Source organism: Podarcis raffonei, chromosome 1 (genome assembly GCF_027172205.1).
Source record: "Podarcis raffonei isolate rPodRaf1 chromosome 1, rPodRaf1.pri, whole genome shotgun sequence".
NCBI classification, from domain to species: domain Eukaryota; kingdom Metazoa; phylum Chordata; class Lepidosauria; order Squamata; family Lacertidae; genus Podarcis; species Podarcis raffonei.
Window position 1 is genome coordinate 72,617,069 of NC_070602.1, and position 19,990 is coordinate 72,637,058.

Consider the following 19,990-nt stretch of genomic DNA (forward strand, 5'->3'; position numbering starts at 1 on the left):
TAGGAGGACTTGAATCTCAAATGTGCTTGCTAATTCATTCTCACAAAGCTTCTGCTAGCGAGTAGTTAACTATTTCTGCTTTGTGGATTAAAAACTGAGGATCAAGATGCCAAGGAGCAATGATCCTCAGTACAAATCTATATTTAGGAAACAAATAGCATTGTGGGTCAAACTGTGGAGAAAAGCAAGGATATCACCAACCTTCTGGCAGCCCTCAGCATGGGGCTGTCAGTGGGCCCAGCACTCGTGTCCCCAATAGCCACGATGATACCGTATTTATTTTTTTTTTATTCAACTGCAATTACCATAACACTACAGTACTCACCACCCTACCTGGTGAGTCTCCAGACAGCTGTTTAGTCATGGGCGTAGATCAGTAGGCTAGGTGTTACTGATGTATAAGCAGGCACATTGCATTTGGGGCAAATTACAATACTGGGGAGCCACCATGGATGAGAGTTGAGTTTTGCTCTCATTCAAAAACAGCACCTGCACCCGCCCTCTGCTAAGACAGTGGGAAGGATAATGACTTGGGGTTTGGCTGGGTCATTCTGGTGACGGGCCTTTTTGAGCCCTTGAGGACTTCTACCAGTGCCCAGCTGCTGGCACTGAGCATAGTGGAAAGGAAACCATGCAGGCTGGCATAAGAACTCATGCTACTTTATGTGTTCTAGTAGCATAACACACAAAATGATGTCAAGGGCAATAATTAATGCATTTATTACTATATGTTTTATTTTTCTGTATTATTTCTTTATGTTTTATCATGCTTTTATATTTGTAGGAAGCATCCTAGTGTGGTTGGTGCAACACAGTCAAATGGGCGGGGTACAAATAATAAAATGGTTCATTTGTTTGTTTATACTGAAATGCTTCAATCCACTGGGAGGAAGTCACCTTAGCTAAGTCCCATTGAACCCATTGCCAAAAGATAGTTGCACCAAACTGAATCCTCTCTGTTTTCAGTGGAGTGTTAAAGTTTACTTAGAACTGACTTCTGCTGAATTCCGTAGAAGCCCCTCTAGGCAATTCACAGAGATAATAGACTCATGTCTTTTCCAAGGACTGAAGCCTTGGTCATTACTAATTTTTGCTTGTTGACAAGTGTACACATGGCTAGAGAGTTTATTTATTAGATAAATTTCTATACCACTTTTCATTTGGCCTGTAGCAGTGCTCTGAAAGAGCTATTTGAGCAGGTTTGCAGAAGCCCCTCCAGGCAATTCACAGAGATAATAGACTCTTGTCTTCTCCAAGGGAAAGGAGCCTGGCTGGAATCTTAAACAGAACCATCATTTCCTGTTTGCAACAGAGTAGGGTTGCTATTTTTAGTTTTTATGGTCTTATGCAGTTTTCATGCATGCTGGAGCTACTGGAAGCAAAAATCAATTTGCAGTCTGTTAATAATGGCTCTCCTAGATCACCTTGGAAACCCCCATTGATCCTGATGTTAACCTTCACTCCTTCGGTGAATGTACACAAGCAGTTTTATTGTGTGGTAAGGTATGGTTGCTCACTTATCTGTATTACTACCCATATGGTGTAAATGTTCTTTACTGATCATTCTTATGCCTGGTGAATTTTGGCATCTTTACCATATAGGAAGCTGTCTGTCTGGAGTCACTCCTGATCTCCAGCTGAAATAACACACGGGATTGCTTTTGCTTCACATCTGTCCCTTGTTGTCCTCCTTCCTTCCACCTTGTTGCCCTTCTTCCTCATCAAAATTTAGAGGAGAAGAGCTTTGGGGGCAAGGTGCTGGTTTCTGTTGCCAAGAGCCTGTAGAACACTATGTTGTTAATAGTAATAAGCCAGAATCAGGGTTTTCTCTAGACCTCCATATTTCTGGATAGAAGTGCTTTTGAAGTTCAGGATATCCTCTAGAGTAGCTTGTGATGCGTGATAGGAGGAGAACTCCTGGTCAGCAGTGTGCAAATGGAAGCACTTCTCATGTGTATTTGGGACTTCTTGGAGGACATAATATTTGCAAAGGACCAAGGTGCATACTCTGTGAGAATGAGCATTCAAAACCATCCAACACAACCCATGACTAAGGGTTCACTGTTACTGAAATTTGAGAGGGGATGTGATGTTTGGGAATGAATCTGGGACAGACTAGGCTGTGGCTAGTGAAGTGGATAATTTGTTGCTGGACTAATTTCTCATCTTGATCAGCTAGGACCTGCTGTGACAGATCTGGCAGCTGACCTATTAAGAAGAGTGCATCAGGATGGAGTGAGCAGTTCACAAGACATTTTTCTTGGTTTAGTTGTAGCATGTTCAAGGAAATAGGTGTTTGATTATTTACCACTAATTAATTCCAGGCGTCTTGGAGTTTCATGATGTAAGAGTTAATCAAGAGAGATGTGAGAGAGAATAAGGAAGTTTGAGGACAACCTCTTCTTTTTAACAACTCAAGGAATCATTTGTCTCACTAACACTTTATGTGGTGTGGACACCATTATACAGGGTAGGTTCCTTCAACCTCTTCAGACCCAGGATCCACTTTTAACCTAAATGTGCACCTGGGGACCCATTTCTTAATTGTTTAACACACATTTGCGTGGTGGTGGTGCTCCTTTTGCAACTCAACTTGGATCAGGCCACAGCCTACTAGTGGGTCTTGACCCAGCAGTTGAACCCACCCAATTATCAAGCCCTCACTTGCCTCTCTACTTCACAGACAGGTAGAAGAAAATTTCGCAAAGGCCAAAGCTGGTACCCTTGTTGCATAAGTAGCTCTTCCCCGAAACTTTTCTCAGCCCAGTTGTTAATGCTCCAGAGTGTGATACGAAACCCAGGGACACAAGGAGATTAAGGAGGTGGTTGTTTTTATGTTCACAGTGTGTAGGCAGGTTAATAAGATAATTGGTACATTTTGATACGTTTACACCCAGTAGATAGAAGGCTGTGGATCATTTTGCTTAATGAAATTATTTAAAGTCATATTTACTGGGTCAACCATTCTGTTGTGAGGAAACTGACCCACAGATATAAGCAACCTGTGTTTCAGCCTAATGAAAGTAGTTGGAGGAGGAACAACCAACATGTTCCCTTTAATATTGAATTTGCCGCTTCACCTTTCTGGTTTTCCTGCAGAGCCGGTTTTCTCATAGAGCTGCTGCTGTTTCATGAAGGGCATGTAGCTGGCTGGAACCAATGGGATATGTCGTTCAACAACATCTGAAGGACATCACATTGGCAGAGTCAGCTCATCCAGTAGGCAAATTTGAGGAGGCTGCCTCAGCGGTGGCAGCTCCCAATACAGCAGCTTCGCGGGCACCCCAACGCCTCTGCAGAAGGGGTGCCGGTATTGGTTGAAATCGTGCCTGAAATTGCTCAAGCATGAGAGATCTCATGCCTGGAATTGTCGCTGATACTGCCGCTGCTTCTCTGTCCATGGCAGAGGCAGCAGGGGGAGTGGAAAGCAGTGTTGGCAGTAGCAGGTATGGCACGAGCAGCAGGAGTGGCAGGGCAGGCAAAGAAGAAGAAGAGAAGAAGAGTTTGGATTTGATATCCCGCTTTATCACTACCCGGAGGAGTGTCAAAGCGGCTAACATTCTCCTTTCCCTTCCTCCCCCACAACAAACACTCTGTGAGGTGAGTGGGGCTGAGAGACTTCAGAGAAGTGTGACTAGCCCAAGGTCACCCAGCAGCTGCATGTGGAGGAGCGGAGACGCGAACCCGGTTCCCCAGATTACGAGACTACCGCTCTTAACCACTACACCACACTGGCTCTCCCAGTATGGCACTTTCCATTTTGCCTTACGCGCTGAAACGGGATGCACTGCCTCTGTGCATTGATTGTCCTTCCTCTATAATAATGGTCTGTACACAATCCTGGTATCTCCACACAGACAAGAATCATGGTCACTTTCCCACAACTCATTTTCCTGCTCATCCAGTGCAAAATGTTCTTGAATTTTTAGCTGTAGTTCCGAGAGATGCCATACTCAGGGTGTTTTTGTATCCAGCTGACTATATTTATATAATATCCTGTGCCAAAAAAGTTGTGCTTCTATTCAGCCCGTCTTCTGCATTATTCAGTTTGGCATAAAGTCTGCCAATGAACCCTTCACGCGAGGATTGCCGATGCACTGTTAAATATATCTATTTGTTACATATATTTTAAGACTGACACCTCTTGGTGTCGGAGCTTGTTCAAAGGCTGAGTCAGAGCTTTCTGCAGAGGCCTTATCACACCATTGCCTGCTGTTACTCCTGAGCTGCCCCCGCAGCACCACTCTGCTTTAATTTGGCTTTAGGCATAACTTAATGGCAACTCTGAGATTCTTTGGATGCCAAATTTGATCATGTGTCATATTATGCACTGGTGCAAGAAACAGTCAACCTGATATATATTGCGGTTTTGACATGGCCTGTGCTCTTCAAGGGCATAGAGATCATATTGGTCCTCCACCTCATTACCCCTCCGGTTGCTCCCCACCACAAAAGTTCAATATCAGACTAATTGAAGCTGCGGCCTTGAATCTCTGTATCTCATTACCCATTCCTGCAGCCTGCTAGTCTCAGCAAGGCAAAATATAGAATGTCATGAAACCGGATAAAACAGTGCCTTTCCCTTTTTACCCTTTGGTAATGTACAATCTGTGTTCTTTTCACAGGAGATTGTGATATAAATAATGAACCGTCTCTGGAGAATATGTGCTGTGAAGCTTGAAAGTCTTCATTAGGTCTCAGTCCCAGAGTCTTCCTTTGGCATTAGAACTTTTCTGTGCTAGCTTGGTTTTCTGGGAAAAAGGACACTGGAGGTGGCTCAATAAGTTTTGGTGCCTGGGGCAGAAAATAAAAATGTGGCAAAGATATAATAATGTTGTGGTAAATAATGAACAAGCTGCTGTTGATGGGCTGCCTCAGCTTTGAGGTGATGGTGTGTGGCCTACTTTACAGAGGACAGTCCTCTATTTGAAGGGCTAACTGCTCAATCTGTTTCAAAGATTTGTTGTTGTTGTTTAGTCATTTAGTTGTGTCCAACACTTTGTGACCCCATGGACCAGAGCACGCCAGGCACTCCTGTCTTCCACTGCCTCCCGCAGTTTGGTCAAACTCATGCTGGTAGCTTCGAAAACACTGTCCAACCATCTCGTCCTCTGTCGTCCCATTCTCCTTGTGCCCTCCATCTTTCCCAACATCAGGGTCTTTTCCAGGGAGTCTTCTCATGAGGTGGCCAAAGTATTGGAGCCTCAGCTTCAGGATCTGTCCTTCCAGTGAGCACTCAGGGCTGATTTCCTTCAGAATGGATAGGTTTGATCTTCTTGCAGTCCATTGGACTCAAGAGTCTCCTCCAGCACGCTTTGACTAAATGTGATCCACCTGGAGCAGGAACTGGCAAGCCACTCCAGTATCCCTGCCAAGAAAACTCCATGAACTAAAACAACAGGCATATAAAAGTTTCAAAGATAAGGAACCGTAAAAAAAACAAGATGGAGGGCCTTGAAGCTGCCCATCAACAGTTTTTGAACAGTACAACACACACGTAACTAGCTGCAAAGTAACATAACATGATATGTAATAAAACTGTAATTTTAATCGTCATATCAAAAAGCACAGTTCCTGATGGCAACATATCATATATTCTATATGTATTGGTATTGCAGCGTTCAAGGATTGTCAAGTCCAAAGATTACAATGCACAGTTGTACACAAGGGTGTATCCTGAGAACTGCTCTACCATTAGCTGCCTTTTGTTACTAATTAGTTTATTTGTCACACTTTCAGACATAGGACGATGCAGAAGGTGGTTTCGCTTGTTGCATGTTTAAGATGTAGGACGATGCAGAAGGAAGATATCAGCATGAAATGGCATTGCCAACAGGAACTGTGCATTGTAATGTTTGGACTTGACAATCCTTGAACGTTACGATACCAATACATATAGAAGATATGATATGTTGCCATCAGGAACTGTGCTTTTTGATATGATGATTAAAATTACAGTTTTATTACATATCATGTTATGTTAAAAAGGTAAAGGGACCCCTGACCATTAGGTCCAGTCGTGGCCGACTCTGGGGTTGCGGCGCTCATCTCGCTTTATTGGCCGAGGGAGCCGGCGTACAGCTTCCGGGTCATGTGGCCAGCATGACTAAGCCGCTTCTGGCGAAGCAGAGCAGCACACAGAAACGCCGTTTACCTTCCCACCGGAGCGGTACCTATTTATCTACTTGCACTTTGACGTGCTTTCACACTGCTAGGTTGGCAGGAGCAGGGACCGAGCAACGGGAGCTCACCCCGTTGCGGGGATTCAAACCGCCGACCTTCTGATTGGCAAGTCCTAGGCTCTGTGGTTTAACCCACAGCACCACCCGTGTCCCTATCTACTTAACAGCTATTTACGTGTGTGTTGTGGTGTTCAAAAGATGCTTCACGTAATGAAGCAATAGTGGTGTTTGTTGCCCATCAACATCTGGCAGCACTCAGCAGACTGAGCATCCACACAAATATCCTGGTGGTGCCTTCCACGCCATGGTGAGGTGTGTTTAATTATGCTAATTATTTCTACATTTAATTTAATTATGCTATTTTCCCTACATGTCTAAAAGCATGCCCAAAATTACAGCAACAACAACAATTTATTATTTGTACCCTGCCCATCTGCAAACTTCATACAAATTAGCACCCTCTTTTGTCCTGTTTTTGGGTGATGCAAACCCTCTTTTTTGGCAATGCAAAACAGTCTACCCTACTTGGCTTGCTTAATTGGTAGGGCTGGGTCTGAGCAGAACAGACTGTGCACAAATAGGAAATGATAGTATGCTAACTTGTTATGGTACTCTCCTTGCCTCGTAATAATTTCAAAAGGTATTGCTAAGCCCAGATATAGTTATGTTGATACCATATTATCTTCCATCCTGATGATGCCCTAAGGAATGCTAGGCAGCAAAGGCATTTATCCCTCATCCTGTTCATATCTCACTGGTGTGATTAACTTCCTGTGAGAAACACTTTTGCTTGCATAACAGTACATGATCAGATTAATAACTAGAACATGCCCACATTTAGTGCAGGGAAATTGGATCTCAGGAAGAGAATGAGTTAGGTTTTTGTCTCTTTTCATGTTGCTTCCTACATCATCACCAGCCATGAAATCAAGGTTTTAATGCTAATTGAAGCTAAGCAACACCTGAAGCCCATCCATCCATAGCTGCATCTATGACATAGTGACTAAACAAGTGGCAGGGCATAATTTTATTATCTGGGTTGTTAAATATTTTGAGATTATATGTAGGGATAGATGAATCAGTCAATTTGGGTTTCCCCCAGTTTCTATATTTTCAAGTCTTAATGCAGTTCTGCAGCAATTTGCTTTTTTAAAAATAAAAACAACAACACTAAAAACTCATAAAAATCGATCAGTATTTATTCTAATTTCTTCTTATATATACATTTTTGCAAGCAATTTCCCCTCAAATTTTGTGTTATTTTCACTTTTTATGCACAAATCCCCTAACATACAGTTTTGAACACATTTTCTGGTTGGAAAACTTCATTGTGAAATTTGGAGGCCTGCAAACTTTGAAGGATGGTTGTGTTTTGATTTGTCTCTTGGTTCGCAAAGTGTAAATTGGGTAGTTTCTCATTAAAATGCAAACAACATCAAATTTCTCCCTTGTTCCTAATTATATCTAAGTTGTATGATGAGTTGAAATCTGCCTTTATTGTTGCATAAAGGTCCTCTGCAATTGTGGTCATGATCTTTCCTGCATTTTAAGCAGTTTCCTCAATCAATGCAAATCTTTTTTTAGACTCCAGATGGACAGCTAGACAGAGACAGCATTTGGTTGTTGCTGCTATACAGAAATATATAAAAAAATAAGGCTCGTTGCAGGGATATCCTTAACCTGCACAACTTGCTAAGGAGTAGGTTATAGCAGGTTCTGTGTTAGAGCATTAGAATTTTCTCTTCCTTCTTATGACAGACAATGACCATTCTTAGTAGGAAAATGCTGGAGATTTTGGATAATAGCGTTGACAGTTAATTGTGTGCATGATTTTGCACAATTCATATTTGCTTTATAGTGACTTGTCTGTAAATAAATCTCATTGAACTTATTTCTGAGTAGATAGCATCATGCAGTTAAGGCAGTATCCACATCGCCAGTTTTACACAAATTGCATTAACAGCAGTGCTGACCTCATAATTATAATAACAATATATTATGTACACCCCGCCCATCTGGCCGGGTTTCCCCAGCTGCTCTGGGCGGCTCCCAACAAAATATTAAAAACACGATAAAACATCAGTCATTAAAAACATCCCTAAACAGGGATGTCAGATGTCTTCTAAAAGTCAGATAGTTGTTTATTTCCTTGGCATCTGATGGGAGGGCATTCCACAGGGCGGGTGCCACTACCGAGAAGGCCCTCTGCCTGGTTCCCTGTAGCTTCACTTCTTGCAGTGAGGGAACTGCCAGAAGGCCCTCGGCGCTGAACCTCAGTGTTTGGGCTGAACGATGGGGGTGGAGATGCTCCTTCAGGGATACTGGGCCGAGGCCTTTTAGGGCTTTAAAGGTCAGCACCAACACTTTGAATTGTGCTCAGAAACGTACTGGGAGCCAATGTAGGACTCACTGCTGCTCTGCCACAGCCCCACTCAGGTAAGCAGCAGCAATCCTGGCACTAGGGGTGGGGTGGCTGCATCCCATCCATTGCATCACTACTGGTAGTTCACTTATCTCCTAGTCCTCCATAGGGACTAAGTTCCAAGAGCAATAAAAGCTCCCACCTTTTCTAAACAAGTGCCTCTTTAAACCGCAGAATCCTCTAATAATGATATCCAGCTATTTAAATAATACCCTGCTTCATAATATTTTTCAATAGTCTTTTCATTAAAGCATCTGGGTGCAAAGACTTATTGCAGTGCTCAGCTACAAAGGAATTTCTCTCTCCCTTTGATAGGCAGCCACCCCTTTTTAATGCCACTTTGATTAATTCCCTTTCCCTTTCTCTGCACCTCCACTGCAGTACCAGCCCCCCCCTCCCCGGCCAGTGCCAAATAAACTAAAGCACTAATACATTCAAGTCCAGAATCTCAAGGCCAATTGCCAAGGGTTTAATTATATTCTTCTGGCAAATGACCATTGTTTGCTCTTTAAAAAGTCAAGCCTTACTGGCTGCCAACTCTGCCGCTCCAGTCAGCTGAGGAGGGAGGCTTTGAAATGTTGCAAAAGTCTTTTATTTTTGCAGAACCAGGAGGTAACCGTAGAGCTAGTTGTAGGCTGTGAGCACGAACAGATCTCGGAGGTAAGGGAGGGATGACTTGTGACCTCATCTAACTGACTGGAAGACTTCAAATGAAATTTGTACACAGTCCAACAGGACATTTTAAAAAAAACAACAACCAAAAAACCCGCCCGTCTTTTGGGATTGTTGTTCTGGGGAAAGTTACCTCAGATTATCAAATCCTCTGCAAGTTTTGATGTCTGTCCTTGTTCTCAGTGACAGAGAAGTTAAAGGGAGGATGTTACACATTGCTCTTTGGAGAGGAGTACAGTCATACCTCATGTTACGTTTGCTTCATGATACGTTTTTTCAGGTTGCGTCCTGCAGTGACCCGGAAGTACCGGAAAGGGTTACTTCTGGGTTTCGCTGCTCGCGCATGCGCAGACACGGCAAATCGCGACCCACGCGTGCGTAGACACACCGCTGTGGGTTGTGTTCTATTCATGTTGCAAACAGGCCTCTGGAACGGATCCCGTTCGCAACCAGAGGTACCACTGTATTCCTCCTTCTAACAGCAAACTTTGATGGTGAGTGCTGCTGGGGTTTTGCAGCCAAAATGGGGCCATTAAGAAACAAGAGAGAGGACAAGGCATGCTTGCGGGGGGGGGGGGATTCAAGGTTTACAGAAGAGCAGTGAAGTGTGTAAAGTTATGCATGCATATTATTGAGAAAGTGGGCAGAGAGAAGTTTTAGCTCAGGGATATCTGATGAAGCTGAATGTCTGAAGAGTCAGAACAGACAAAAGGAATATTTCTTCACACAGGGCCTAGTTAAACTGTGGAATTTGTACTCACAGGAGGCAGTAATGGCAACAACTTTAGAAGAGGTTTAGAAGAGGTTTAGAAGAGGTTTAGACAAATTTATGGAGAATAAGGCTATCCGTGGGTGCTGGCCAGTGCTCTGCCTCCATTGTCAGTGGTAGTATCCTTCTGAATAGTGGGGTGCAGGTGGCACTGTGGTCTAAACCACTGAGCCTCTTGGGCTTGCCGATCAGAAGGTTGGCGGTTCGAATCCCTGCGATGGGGTGAGCTCCCGTTGCTCAGTCCCAGCTCCTGCCAACCTAGCAGTTTGAAAGCATGCCAGTGCAAGTAGATGAAGTAGATAGGTACCACTGCAACAGGAAGGTAAACGACGTTTCTATGCGCTCTGGTTTCCGTCACGGTGTTCCGTTGTGCCAGAAGTGGCTTTGTCATGCTGGCCACATGACCCAGAAAGCTGTCTGTGGACAAACCGTTAACTCCCTCCTACTAACACATTAAAAAACCCATAGAGTGACACGGGAACTGAGGCCATTGTCTCTGAACTGGATCTTGTGCCAATGAGACATTGCCAATTTGCACCTGCAGCTCAAACATGAGACAAAAAACTGCATTGTATCTCATCTCAATAGCTATGTTGTTTCATTGAACCCAAGGATCTCCCACTACACTGAAAAGAGCTGGTCAGTTAAATCTTTGCCAATAACCCACCCTTGAATGACAATAGTTACCACTGCTGGGGGGGGGGGCGTGTCCAACATTGAATTTTAGTGGGTATTTAAGTGCCATTTAAAATATAGGTTAGATTGCTGTAAATATGTGGGGCCGCCTCTGAAGATGTTTCGGAAACTTCGGCTGGTAAAGAATTTGGCAGCCAGGTTGCTCACTAGGACATATGATCCTTGGATGAAAGTGGGGGGGGGGATAAAGGTAAAGGTAAAGGGACCCCTGACCATTAGGTCCAGTCGTGACTGACTCTGGGGTTGCGGCGCTCATCTCGCTTTATTGGCCGATGGAGCCGGCGTTTGTCCGCAGACAGCTTCCGGGTCATGTGGCCAGCATGACTAAGCTGCTTCTGGCGAACCAGAGCAGCACACGGAAACACCGTTTACCTTCCCGCTGGAGCGGTACCTATTTATCTACTTGCACTTTGACATGCTTTCAAACTGCTAGGTGGGCAGGAGCTGGGACCGAGCAACAGGAGCTCACCCCGTCATGGGGATTCGAACCGCCGACCTTCTGATCAGCAAGTCCTAGGCTCTGTGGTTTAACCCACAGTGCCACCCATGTCCCAAAGGGGGGGATATATAAGGGGGGGATATATAAATATAATAAATAAATGAAATGAAACATATTGCTTTTGTCATGTCAAGCTTGTGCTTATTTAAGCAGATGGATGGGAAAGGTGAGAAATTCCATGCTCTGTTGCTTTTCACAGGGAGCTTTGTCCAGTTCAAACTTTTTCCTCCATGTGATATTTATGGCAGCTTTTCCTGGAAAGCAATTGTTTTCAGTCCATAAAGCCTGGGCCACATGCTTTCTCTCAATATTGAATTGGCTCCTGCCCGGTGTGTGGCTGATAGAAAAACCATTCTGTGGGTGTGCCCCATGTAAGCAAATTAAGTCTGATTCTCTGTGTGCTTTCTCAGAAATTAATCCCACTCACTAGGTACAGAAGGTTGGAGTTGAAGTTGGTAGTGAGGCTGACAGCTAAGAAGCAAAATATAATGGGCTAATACAATATGAGATTAAATATGGTCCTGGGCAGCATGTTTAATGTTATTTCTGAAAGCTTTGGGATGGCACCTGCCAAGCTCCTGTGGTCTGCAACCTTCATTTGTTGCATTGGGACTTGGACAGAATGATTCCAGGATTTGAATAGCATGTGTGTCGTTTGCCCTTCTAGGTGGGTCATAAGGAAAGGGTTAAATGAGTGTGAAGTGATTGGCCAGTGGGAACCCAAGGGGAGGAGTTAGAGTTAGAGTTGGAGTTGTTGGGAGTCAGTTGGGAGTTGGAGAAGGAAGAGGGAGGATAAGTCTGTGGGTTGGTCTAGTTTTGATGTGAGAGAGTGAGAGAAACTGTTAGGAGGAAACAGATAGACAGTTGGGATTATCAGTTAGAAGTTATTAGGAAGGTATAGGCCGGTAAAGAAACTAAGATTAAGAAACTGACAAGAAAAATTATCTGAAACCATAACCTTGTTAATGCTTATAAAATAAACTTGCTTATTTGATTTAATGTTAACAACTGTCTGGACTCTGTGTGTACCCAAGAGAAACAGGTTGGTGGCAGTGGAGAAGCAATCACAGTGGTGGCACAGGGATCAATAGACCGTCAAATGTCCGGGGACCCTGTCTGATCGCCACAGCATGTTACAGTGATATAGTTGCCACCTGAAAGCCAAAACCTTATTTGAGTGTTTTGAGTCATTTAAATGTATGCAGACTTAGGTTTATTGACTAAGATTGAGGCCAAGCTAAAAACTAGCACTCGACCTTGAACTTGGCCTGGAATCTTTTGAATGAGCATAGCTCTGTCAGTAGGGCATGAGATTTTAAATCTCAGGGTCGTAGGTTTGAGCACCATGCTGGGGAAAAGATTCCTGCATTGTAAAGGGTTGGACTAGAATGGCTGTCATGGTCCCTTCCAACGCTATGATTCTTTGAATGTGCATTGCATGCTCTGAGAATCACCTGTGGCCCCTCGACGGCATGCACCACCACTGGGAAAGCGCAAATGGCAGCAGCTCCCAACATATGCACGCAGCAGAATGGGTGTGTGAAATCTTCAAAAAGTGCACTGTGTCTGCCATAAGGGCAGGGCTGGGGCAACATTAGAAACGGCCCTAAGCAGCATTATTCTTTAAAGTCACTTTAATGAATAAGATTGATTTCCAGGGCTTTTGTACTTTACAGGGAATGAACGAAATCTCTTAAGCCCTTATTTTTGGCATGGAGCGGTTTGGAGACTGTGCAGCTGATGACAATGGGAAAAAAAGAACTATGGTAAAGTTCAAGAAGCCTTTGTTCTTGTAATTGCTGTTGGTCAGCAGAATTCTTGAACGAGAGGGAAGCAGCGAGGGGAGCAATTTGGTAATGTTTACAGGCTCTGTGTAGTCTCTGCGGAATGATTTGATGGATTTCAGGTGGTCGGGGCTTTTTAAAGCAAACAAATTCACAGCCCATCATCTTGTGTGTGTGTGTGTCTTTTCCCACCCCAGGTGAAGAGTGAAGGCCCGAAACTCGTCCCCTTCTTCAAAGCCACTTGCGTCTATTTCGTCCTCTGGCTGCCCACCTCCAGCCCCTCCTGGTTCAGTGCCCTCATCAAGTGTTTGCCCATCTTCTGCTTATGGGTTTTCCTGCTGGCGCACGGGATCAATTTCCTGACGGCCCATCGCAGCGCCTGCAGAATCCTTGCCGGTTTGATATTCTCATCTATAGGAGATGCTTTCCTCATCTGGCAAGAGCAAGGCTACTTCGTTCACGGTCAGTGGGGCACCAGGGTGTGGGCCTGGGCAACTAAGCTTCTGGAGAACGTGTCATGTACTGTCAATGATGAAGTGTGGAAGTAAGACAGATGTCTGCCCATGTGTGCTCCTGCACTGGAGCTTTAGCACATAACTAGAAATGCAGGAATCGGCGCCGGAAAAGTCTGTCATTTGTCTTGTTGGGGTTAGGTGGCTGAAGTAATATAGCCATGATCTTCATACACTATGAGGCAAATTTACACATCTTTGCTGGTGCAACCCAGTCAGATGGGTGGGGAATAATAATAATAATAATAATAATAATAATAATAATAATAATAATATATTTTAATAGATATTTTAACACACATATAGGGCTGGCTGGCTATCTGTCTATATTTCAATACCTTAGTGTACAATAATTATTTCTTTTCATGAATATTATTAATATGGTAATTTAAATTTCTCTCCTGCCCTTCCTCTCAAAGGAGCCCAGGGTGGCAAACACCAAAATATAAACACAAAGCAATTAAAAATAAAATAAAAGCAAATGTAGAATGTTTAAAACCATCTAAAAACATTAAGAACATCTAAAGATAATTGCACACCCTCACAGCTAATTATTTCAAGGTTGCTAGGATCAGCGTCTTTTAGCTATCAAATGCCTGGAATGTTTTAATTTCCCCCTGAATGTTGTTAATGAGGTGACAGATACAGTCATCAGGAAGCGCATTGCACAAATGGCAAGCCACCACCGAGAAGGCCCTGTCATGGGTCAATATGTTCCACACTTCTTAGACATCGCTTTTAGCCTGTTTTATTTGATTCTCTCATGCAACCCATTACTCTGAATAATGGCAACATGCCTTAGGCTGAGCAATAGTTTAAAGAAGGTCATACAACAGATTTACAAATCTACAAACTCTGTGCATGGAGGGCTAGTCTAGACACTGCTCAAGTTCCAGGGCAGCCCCTAAAAATGACATTCCTCAGGTATTGTTCTCCCCCTTTCCTTATACTGTCTAATATTAGTCATTGCCAATGCAACATAATCACAGTGAGTTTTGCCACATGCTCTGATGCTGGAGGGGAATTTATTTATTTGTGTGTTTATTACAATTAAATACCATATTTTCTCCAGGAAGCTCAAGGTGCTATGCTTGATTCCCCCTCCCATTCTGTTCTCATCTCTGTGAGGTAGGTGAAGCTGAGAGATGGTGACAGGGTCACCCTGTGAGTTTCATGACTTAGTGAGGATTTGAACCTGGTTGTTCCCGGTCCTAGTCCAACATTCTAATCACTAAACCAGGAAATTCTTAGTCTGGTGATAATCTCTGGTGAGTTTCACTAGAGATTATGGGGGAGAGAAGAAGAGCTACATAGAAGTAGATTATCTCATTCTGTCCAGAGACAACAGCGATGATGATGGTCCAATCATACTATATTTTGTAAAATCAAAGCCATTGTCAGGGAGAGGCAAACGGGAAAAGATGAAAGGACAGAAACCAGCAGTTATAGGGAGCCTAGAGAGATTATCAGCAGCGTGTCGTCAGAAGAAGGGAAGGAGGAGTGTGAGCCTGGGACAAGTCATGCTGTACACAGAGGAAATAAGGGGAGGAGTTTTCGCAGATTTGCATGCTGGGTAAAAAGAAGAAGGAAGTAACATTAGTGGGAGCAACTGCGCACAAGGGGAAGGAGGTTAATGGAAACGCTGGAGATGTACGTTTGAACTTTGTCAAATAAATCAATTGTTTGGAACTGGCTGGGAGCCCGGAGTCTTATCTATGGCCAGCTGGACAGCACTAAGCCTCTGACAGCCATTGCCTGCCTCCAGCCTAGTGTATAAACCAATGCCTCTAAATCTAGATTAGCACATTTAGCTTTTTGCAAATGGAGGAACCACACCTTAAAAAGCAGCATTAGTGAAACTTTGACAGTGTGGATATATTGGAGGGGGAGAAATTTATTGCCAGAAAAATCAAAAAGCCACATAGGTTCCCTTGTGCCCCTGAAGAAGCAGGAGCTACCTTCTGTCTGACTCCACCTTCTCTCTCGCTGGAGCCCTGGTGTTTCCTCCTGCAATCTTCCTGTGAAAGGAGATGGATTGTGACATGTAGCCTGAGGCACAGCATGATTCAGAGAACAAGGGAAGGAGATCCTTTCTGTACTCTTGACAGAGGCACACTTCTTCACCTTGTAGGCAGAGGAGCGAGATGAGATAAGCAGGTGGTCTTTGGCTGCTGTAGATGTGCTGACACAGAGCACAGGGTTGACTGTCATGGGAAGAGAGAGTGGTTTGGCAAGCTGTGCTGAAGCTGGGAAGGGAGCACAAGTCCTAAGAAGTCACATGCTGCTGTCTAAGGGGAGCCATCATCTGTGGCTTAATGTGCAGAGGGAAGAAATCTTCCTGCCAATTAAGCCTTTCCGCTTTTTTAAAAAATAGGCATATGGCTCCCATCAGCTTCAGGGCCTTGTGTCCATGCTTTGGGCATTTATTTCAGCTGCCCCTGAGTTTTCTGTAACCAGTTCTCTCTGATGATCTTAAAATGACTTGCAGATAGCTGCTGCTGCAGAAGCTGCTCACACCAGAAAATGTAGGGAGAGCAGATGGCCTTTTCCTGTCAGAAGAGAAAGCTTTTTCACCCTGCATGTAGTCTCCCAGAAAGTCTATCCATTGCTTGTCTCCATGTATGTCAATGTTGACATTCATTCACATTTTGTCTCTCTCCCCCCTTCTGTAGGCTTGCTGATGTTTGCCATCACGCACATCTTGTATTCCTCCGCATTTGGGATGAAGCCTCTGGATCTGAAAGCTGGCCTGGTGATGACTTTGGTGTCCAGTTTCTCCTATACTTTCCTGTACTCCTACCTCTCGGGCCCCTTCACCTACCTAGTAGCCGTCTACACTGCCTTGATTGGCTTCATGGGCTGGCGGGCCATGGCCGGCGTGCAGCTGTGCAACGACCTGTGGACTTGGACCAAGCTCTCGGCTTGCATTGGCTCAGTGCTCTTCATGGTGTCCGACTTGACCATCGCCGTCAACAAGTTCTGCTTCCCTGTGCCCTACTCACGGGTCATCATCATGGCCACGTACTATGCAGCTCAGATGCTCATTGCACTTTCTGCAGTGGAAAGCAGGGAGGAAGACATCTTCAGGAAGAGGAAGTAGACGGGGGTGCCTGCAGGCGCTCAAACTCTGCTGGGAGTGCTCTAACTGCAATTCATCCCGGAGGAGAGTTTTGACTCTAGGTGAACCGGTGATTGCAGATCTTGCTTCATCGAAGCATTATCTTTAGTGTTTAGCTGGCTCTTCTCCAGTCCAGTTTGCCGGAGCCTAGAAGCCACACTGGAAGTTTAGTTCACACAGAACCAACTATCTGACTTTTTCCTCTCTCTCTCTCTCTCTCTCTCTTTCTTTTGCATCTTGGAAGTTTCATGGGAGGGAGGGCCTCTCTAACTACTTCATTGTGTTTGTATAATACTGGAGCTGAGGCTGAACATTCCAGAAGGAGAAGACTCATTTCAGGACGACGTTTCAAAAGAAGGAAAGGGTAGGCAGTGCATTGGCGTTTAAGAGCCTTGCCTTCAACACTCTGAATGTGCAAAAGTCATGTGAAAATGACCCTTGGTGCTGCCTGACCAAGCCCCGTTTTGCGTGCATTACAGTACAACTGTGAAACAATTGTGTGTCTACACAAGGAACCCCCAGGGCCCAGACGCTACAACAGGACACGGGAGCACTTTGTGGGAGTTTATGTCGGTCGTAAAGCTTGGGCTGCCCCTGGGAGAAACCAGTCTGAAGTCCAGATTCGTTACAACCATTTTATTTATGGGCCATTCAAAGCCTTTCTTCTGAATGTGAATCCTGCAGAGCCCATGTTGTTCTGCAGGCTCAAAAGCAACAACAAAATGCAACAATTTTCTCAGGCTTTAGGGAACACGGGAAATGAAAAGATTGCTGTACGTGTGCGTGTGAAACGCAGTTAACGGTATATGGTTCGTCAATTTTTCTAGCAATTTCTAGCTTGCATAATCTCAGATTAGAGCACCAAACAGGAGAACATTGTGAACGCTTTCAAAATCTAACTCACCAGCTGCTTCGTTGGCTGAATATTTTGGCCAAGGAAACCACCGGCTCGTCAGACCTGCTGTCATAGCTACACGACGGGTCTGGGAAAGACTTGGATTAGTGACGATGTGTGGAGCCAGCTTCTCCTCCCAGCCTCCACTCCAGAGTCCAGACAAAATCCCATGTATTGAAAGAGGAAGAATCGGCAGGGTTATATCCTGCGCATGCAGGTGGTCTGGTCACTGTGAACAAGCGCTGTGTGGCGGATCCCTGACAGGCATTAGCAAGTCATTGTTTCTATACAGTGGACGATCAGGGAACAATATTTATTTGAAACTAAGCCAATGGGCTTCCGTGTATTTGCGCATGTGTAATGTGCCTGTTTCCGTGTACATGTTGCACAATAAGAATTGTGTTACTTTCCCACCAACTGTCACCAGGACTGTAGAATCTGCAGGTGCCTTCAGACCAACAGCTGCAGTTGCGGGTCTTGCCGAGAGGTACAGCCTATCACCAAAGTGCTGAGAGACCAATCAATGCGCCACTCTCCTCTCATCCATCTTCACTGGGCAGCACTGAGTCACTGTAGATCCAATTGGCAGGGAAGTGCAGTGGGGAAAAGTTATGTGTCAGCAGCTTCCTTGCTGTTTTGTTTCGGTGTCAAGTTGCAAAATGGGTTAGCCTGGCCCGCACTGCAGCGATTGGTGTGAAGACCCCTGGTTGTGTGTGCCCACCTAATTGTTCATGGGGACTTTGAGGGATACATCGTACTTACTGACCGCAATGTATTTTTCTTTGTACAAGCTAGTAAGTGCAGGTCATGGGTAGAGCAATCCTGCAGAGGTTGGAGGAGGGAGAATCTGTGTCAAAGGAGCCACCACTTTCAAAGCCCTGCTGGGTTCTTACCTATATTCTTTTTCCTGGCCCATTTCCTTTTCTCCTGTGAAGAGGGAGGTTTGCAGCCTCTCAGCTGCCTTTCCCAGGAGCTTAAATGTTGATTTACTTTGAGTCTTTACAGTTAGAACATACAGCATTCCTTTAGGTTCTCTCTACTGTGTTCTTTCAGTAGAATTCTGCCCTTGCTTGCAAAATTACCTGTTCAGATAAGTACCTTTCCCCTTACTTTGCTTATCTGTGTTGTTGTTGTTGTTGTTGTTTTTTAAAAAAAAACTATGAAAAGAGCATCCTTAGTCATTCTTAAACAGTGGCATCTTGCCAGAGGTGCACCACATATTCCAGATAGATCACACACACCTACACCCGGTTAATATCCCAAGATAAAACTTCCACACACACATTCTGTCATTCAGAAATGAACTACAGCATACGCTGTTCCTCACAGTCTAGCTCTGGGGTGCTCTCTCAATTCCCATAATCCCACTGTGCCGGGCACTTCAGCCTCTGATGATTCCTACAATTGCTGGAGAAAGGGCCATAGCTCTGTGGTATCAGGCTTAATCCCTGACACATCTTAAGGTGGGGCTGGGAAGGACCCCTGTTTGAAATCCTGGAGAGAGCTGCTCTCCTTGTCAGTGCAGACAATGCTAAGCTGGATGGGCCAACTGGTCTGACTCAGAATGAGGCCTCTTCCTCTGCTCCTATGGCTGACATCTTGTAATGGACATTTCCTTATTACAAGCATTATTATTACAAAGTAATAATGATTACAAAGTACTTACCTTTCCCCAGGGATACTTCTAACACGGTGAATGGTTTGCTACTGGCTCAGTCATTAAGGTAGAAGCTGCTCATGTGACTTTCTGTAGTAGTCAGTTCTGACAACATCCAATCAGTAGAGGAAACTCTGTGTTACAAAAGTATTGTTGGTCTTATAGCACTTGAACCATTGTGGCTTCTCCCAACGAATGCCACGTTCACCATATGTTGCGTAATCGTATACACCTTTATCATGTGTCTCCCCCACCACTCCCTTACTCGCCTAAAAAGCCCCAAATGTTGCAACCTTTCCTTACAGAGGAGTTGCTCCAACTCTTTGATCCTTTTGGTTGCCCCTTTCTGAACCTTCTTCAGCACTCCAGTGAGGTGAGGTGAGGTGACCAGAAATGTACACAGGGGGTTTGGGGTCCCATGAATCAACATACCCACAGAATTCCCACTTTTCAGCCTAGAAGCGGAAGCAGAAGCAGCAAAACAATGCTGGCAGGGCAGTTACACCTGCAGAGCCCCAGTGAAGAGAGTCCTGCCCTCTGGACGACCCTCCCAGGGAGCAGAATGGCAGCTGGGCTGCTACTTATGGCGCCTCAGCCAACCGAATGCTGGCTGTATGCCAGCTGTTGGATTGCACCCTGCACTGATTACATCTATGATTTAGTTGATTAAGTTTTATGTGTGGATGCAGGCTAACACGTGGAATATTTTGTTTTAGGGCAGCATGTTGGGGCAAGTTTCATCGGGAAGCTACTTTGCAATGTTGTACATATTATAAAACCGTAA

The 19,990-nt window shown here is 44.6% G+C and overlaps 1 protein-coding gene across 1 annotated transcript in view; it reads left to right on the forward strand.

The window, feature by feature from the left end:
* TMEM86A (transmembrane protein 86A) overlaps positions 1–17,392 on the forward strand; it is a 31,417-nt gene extending 14,025 nt beyond the window's left edge. The window contains exons 2-3 of the mRNA XM_053393275.1: positions 13,222–13,486; positions 16,209–17,392. Coding sequence (XP_053249250.1) covers positions 13,222–13,486; positions 16,209–16,636 — 693 coding nt within the window. The 3' untranslated portion in view covers positions 16,637–17,392. The remainder of the gene's footprint in view (positions 1–13,221; positions 13,487–16,208) is intronic.
* Positions 17,393–19,990: the final 2,598 nt, after the last annotated feature.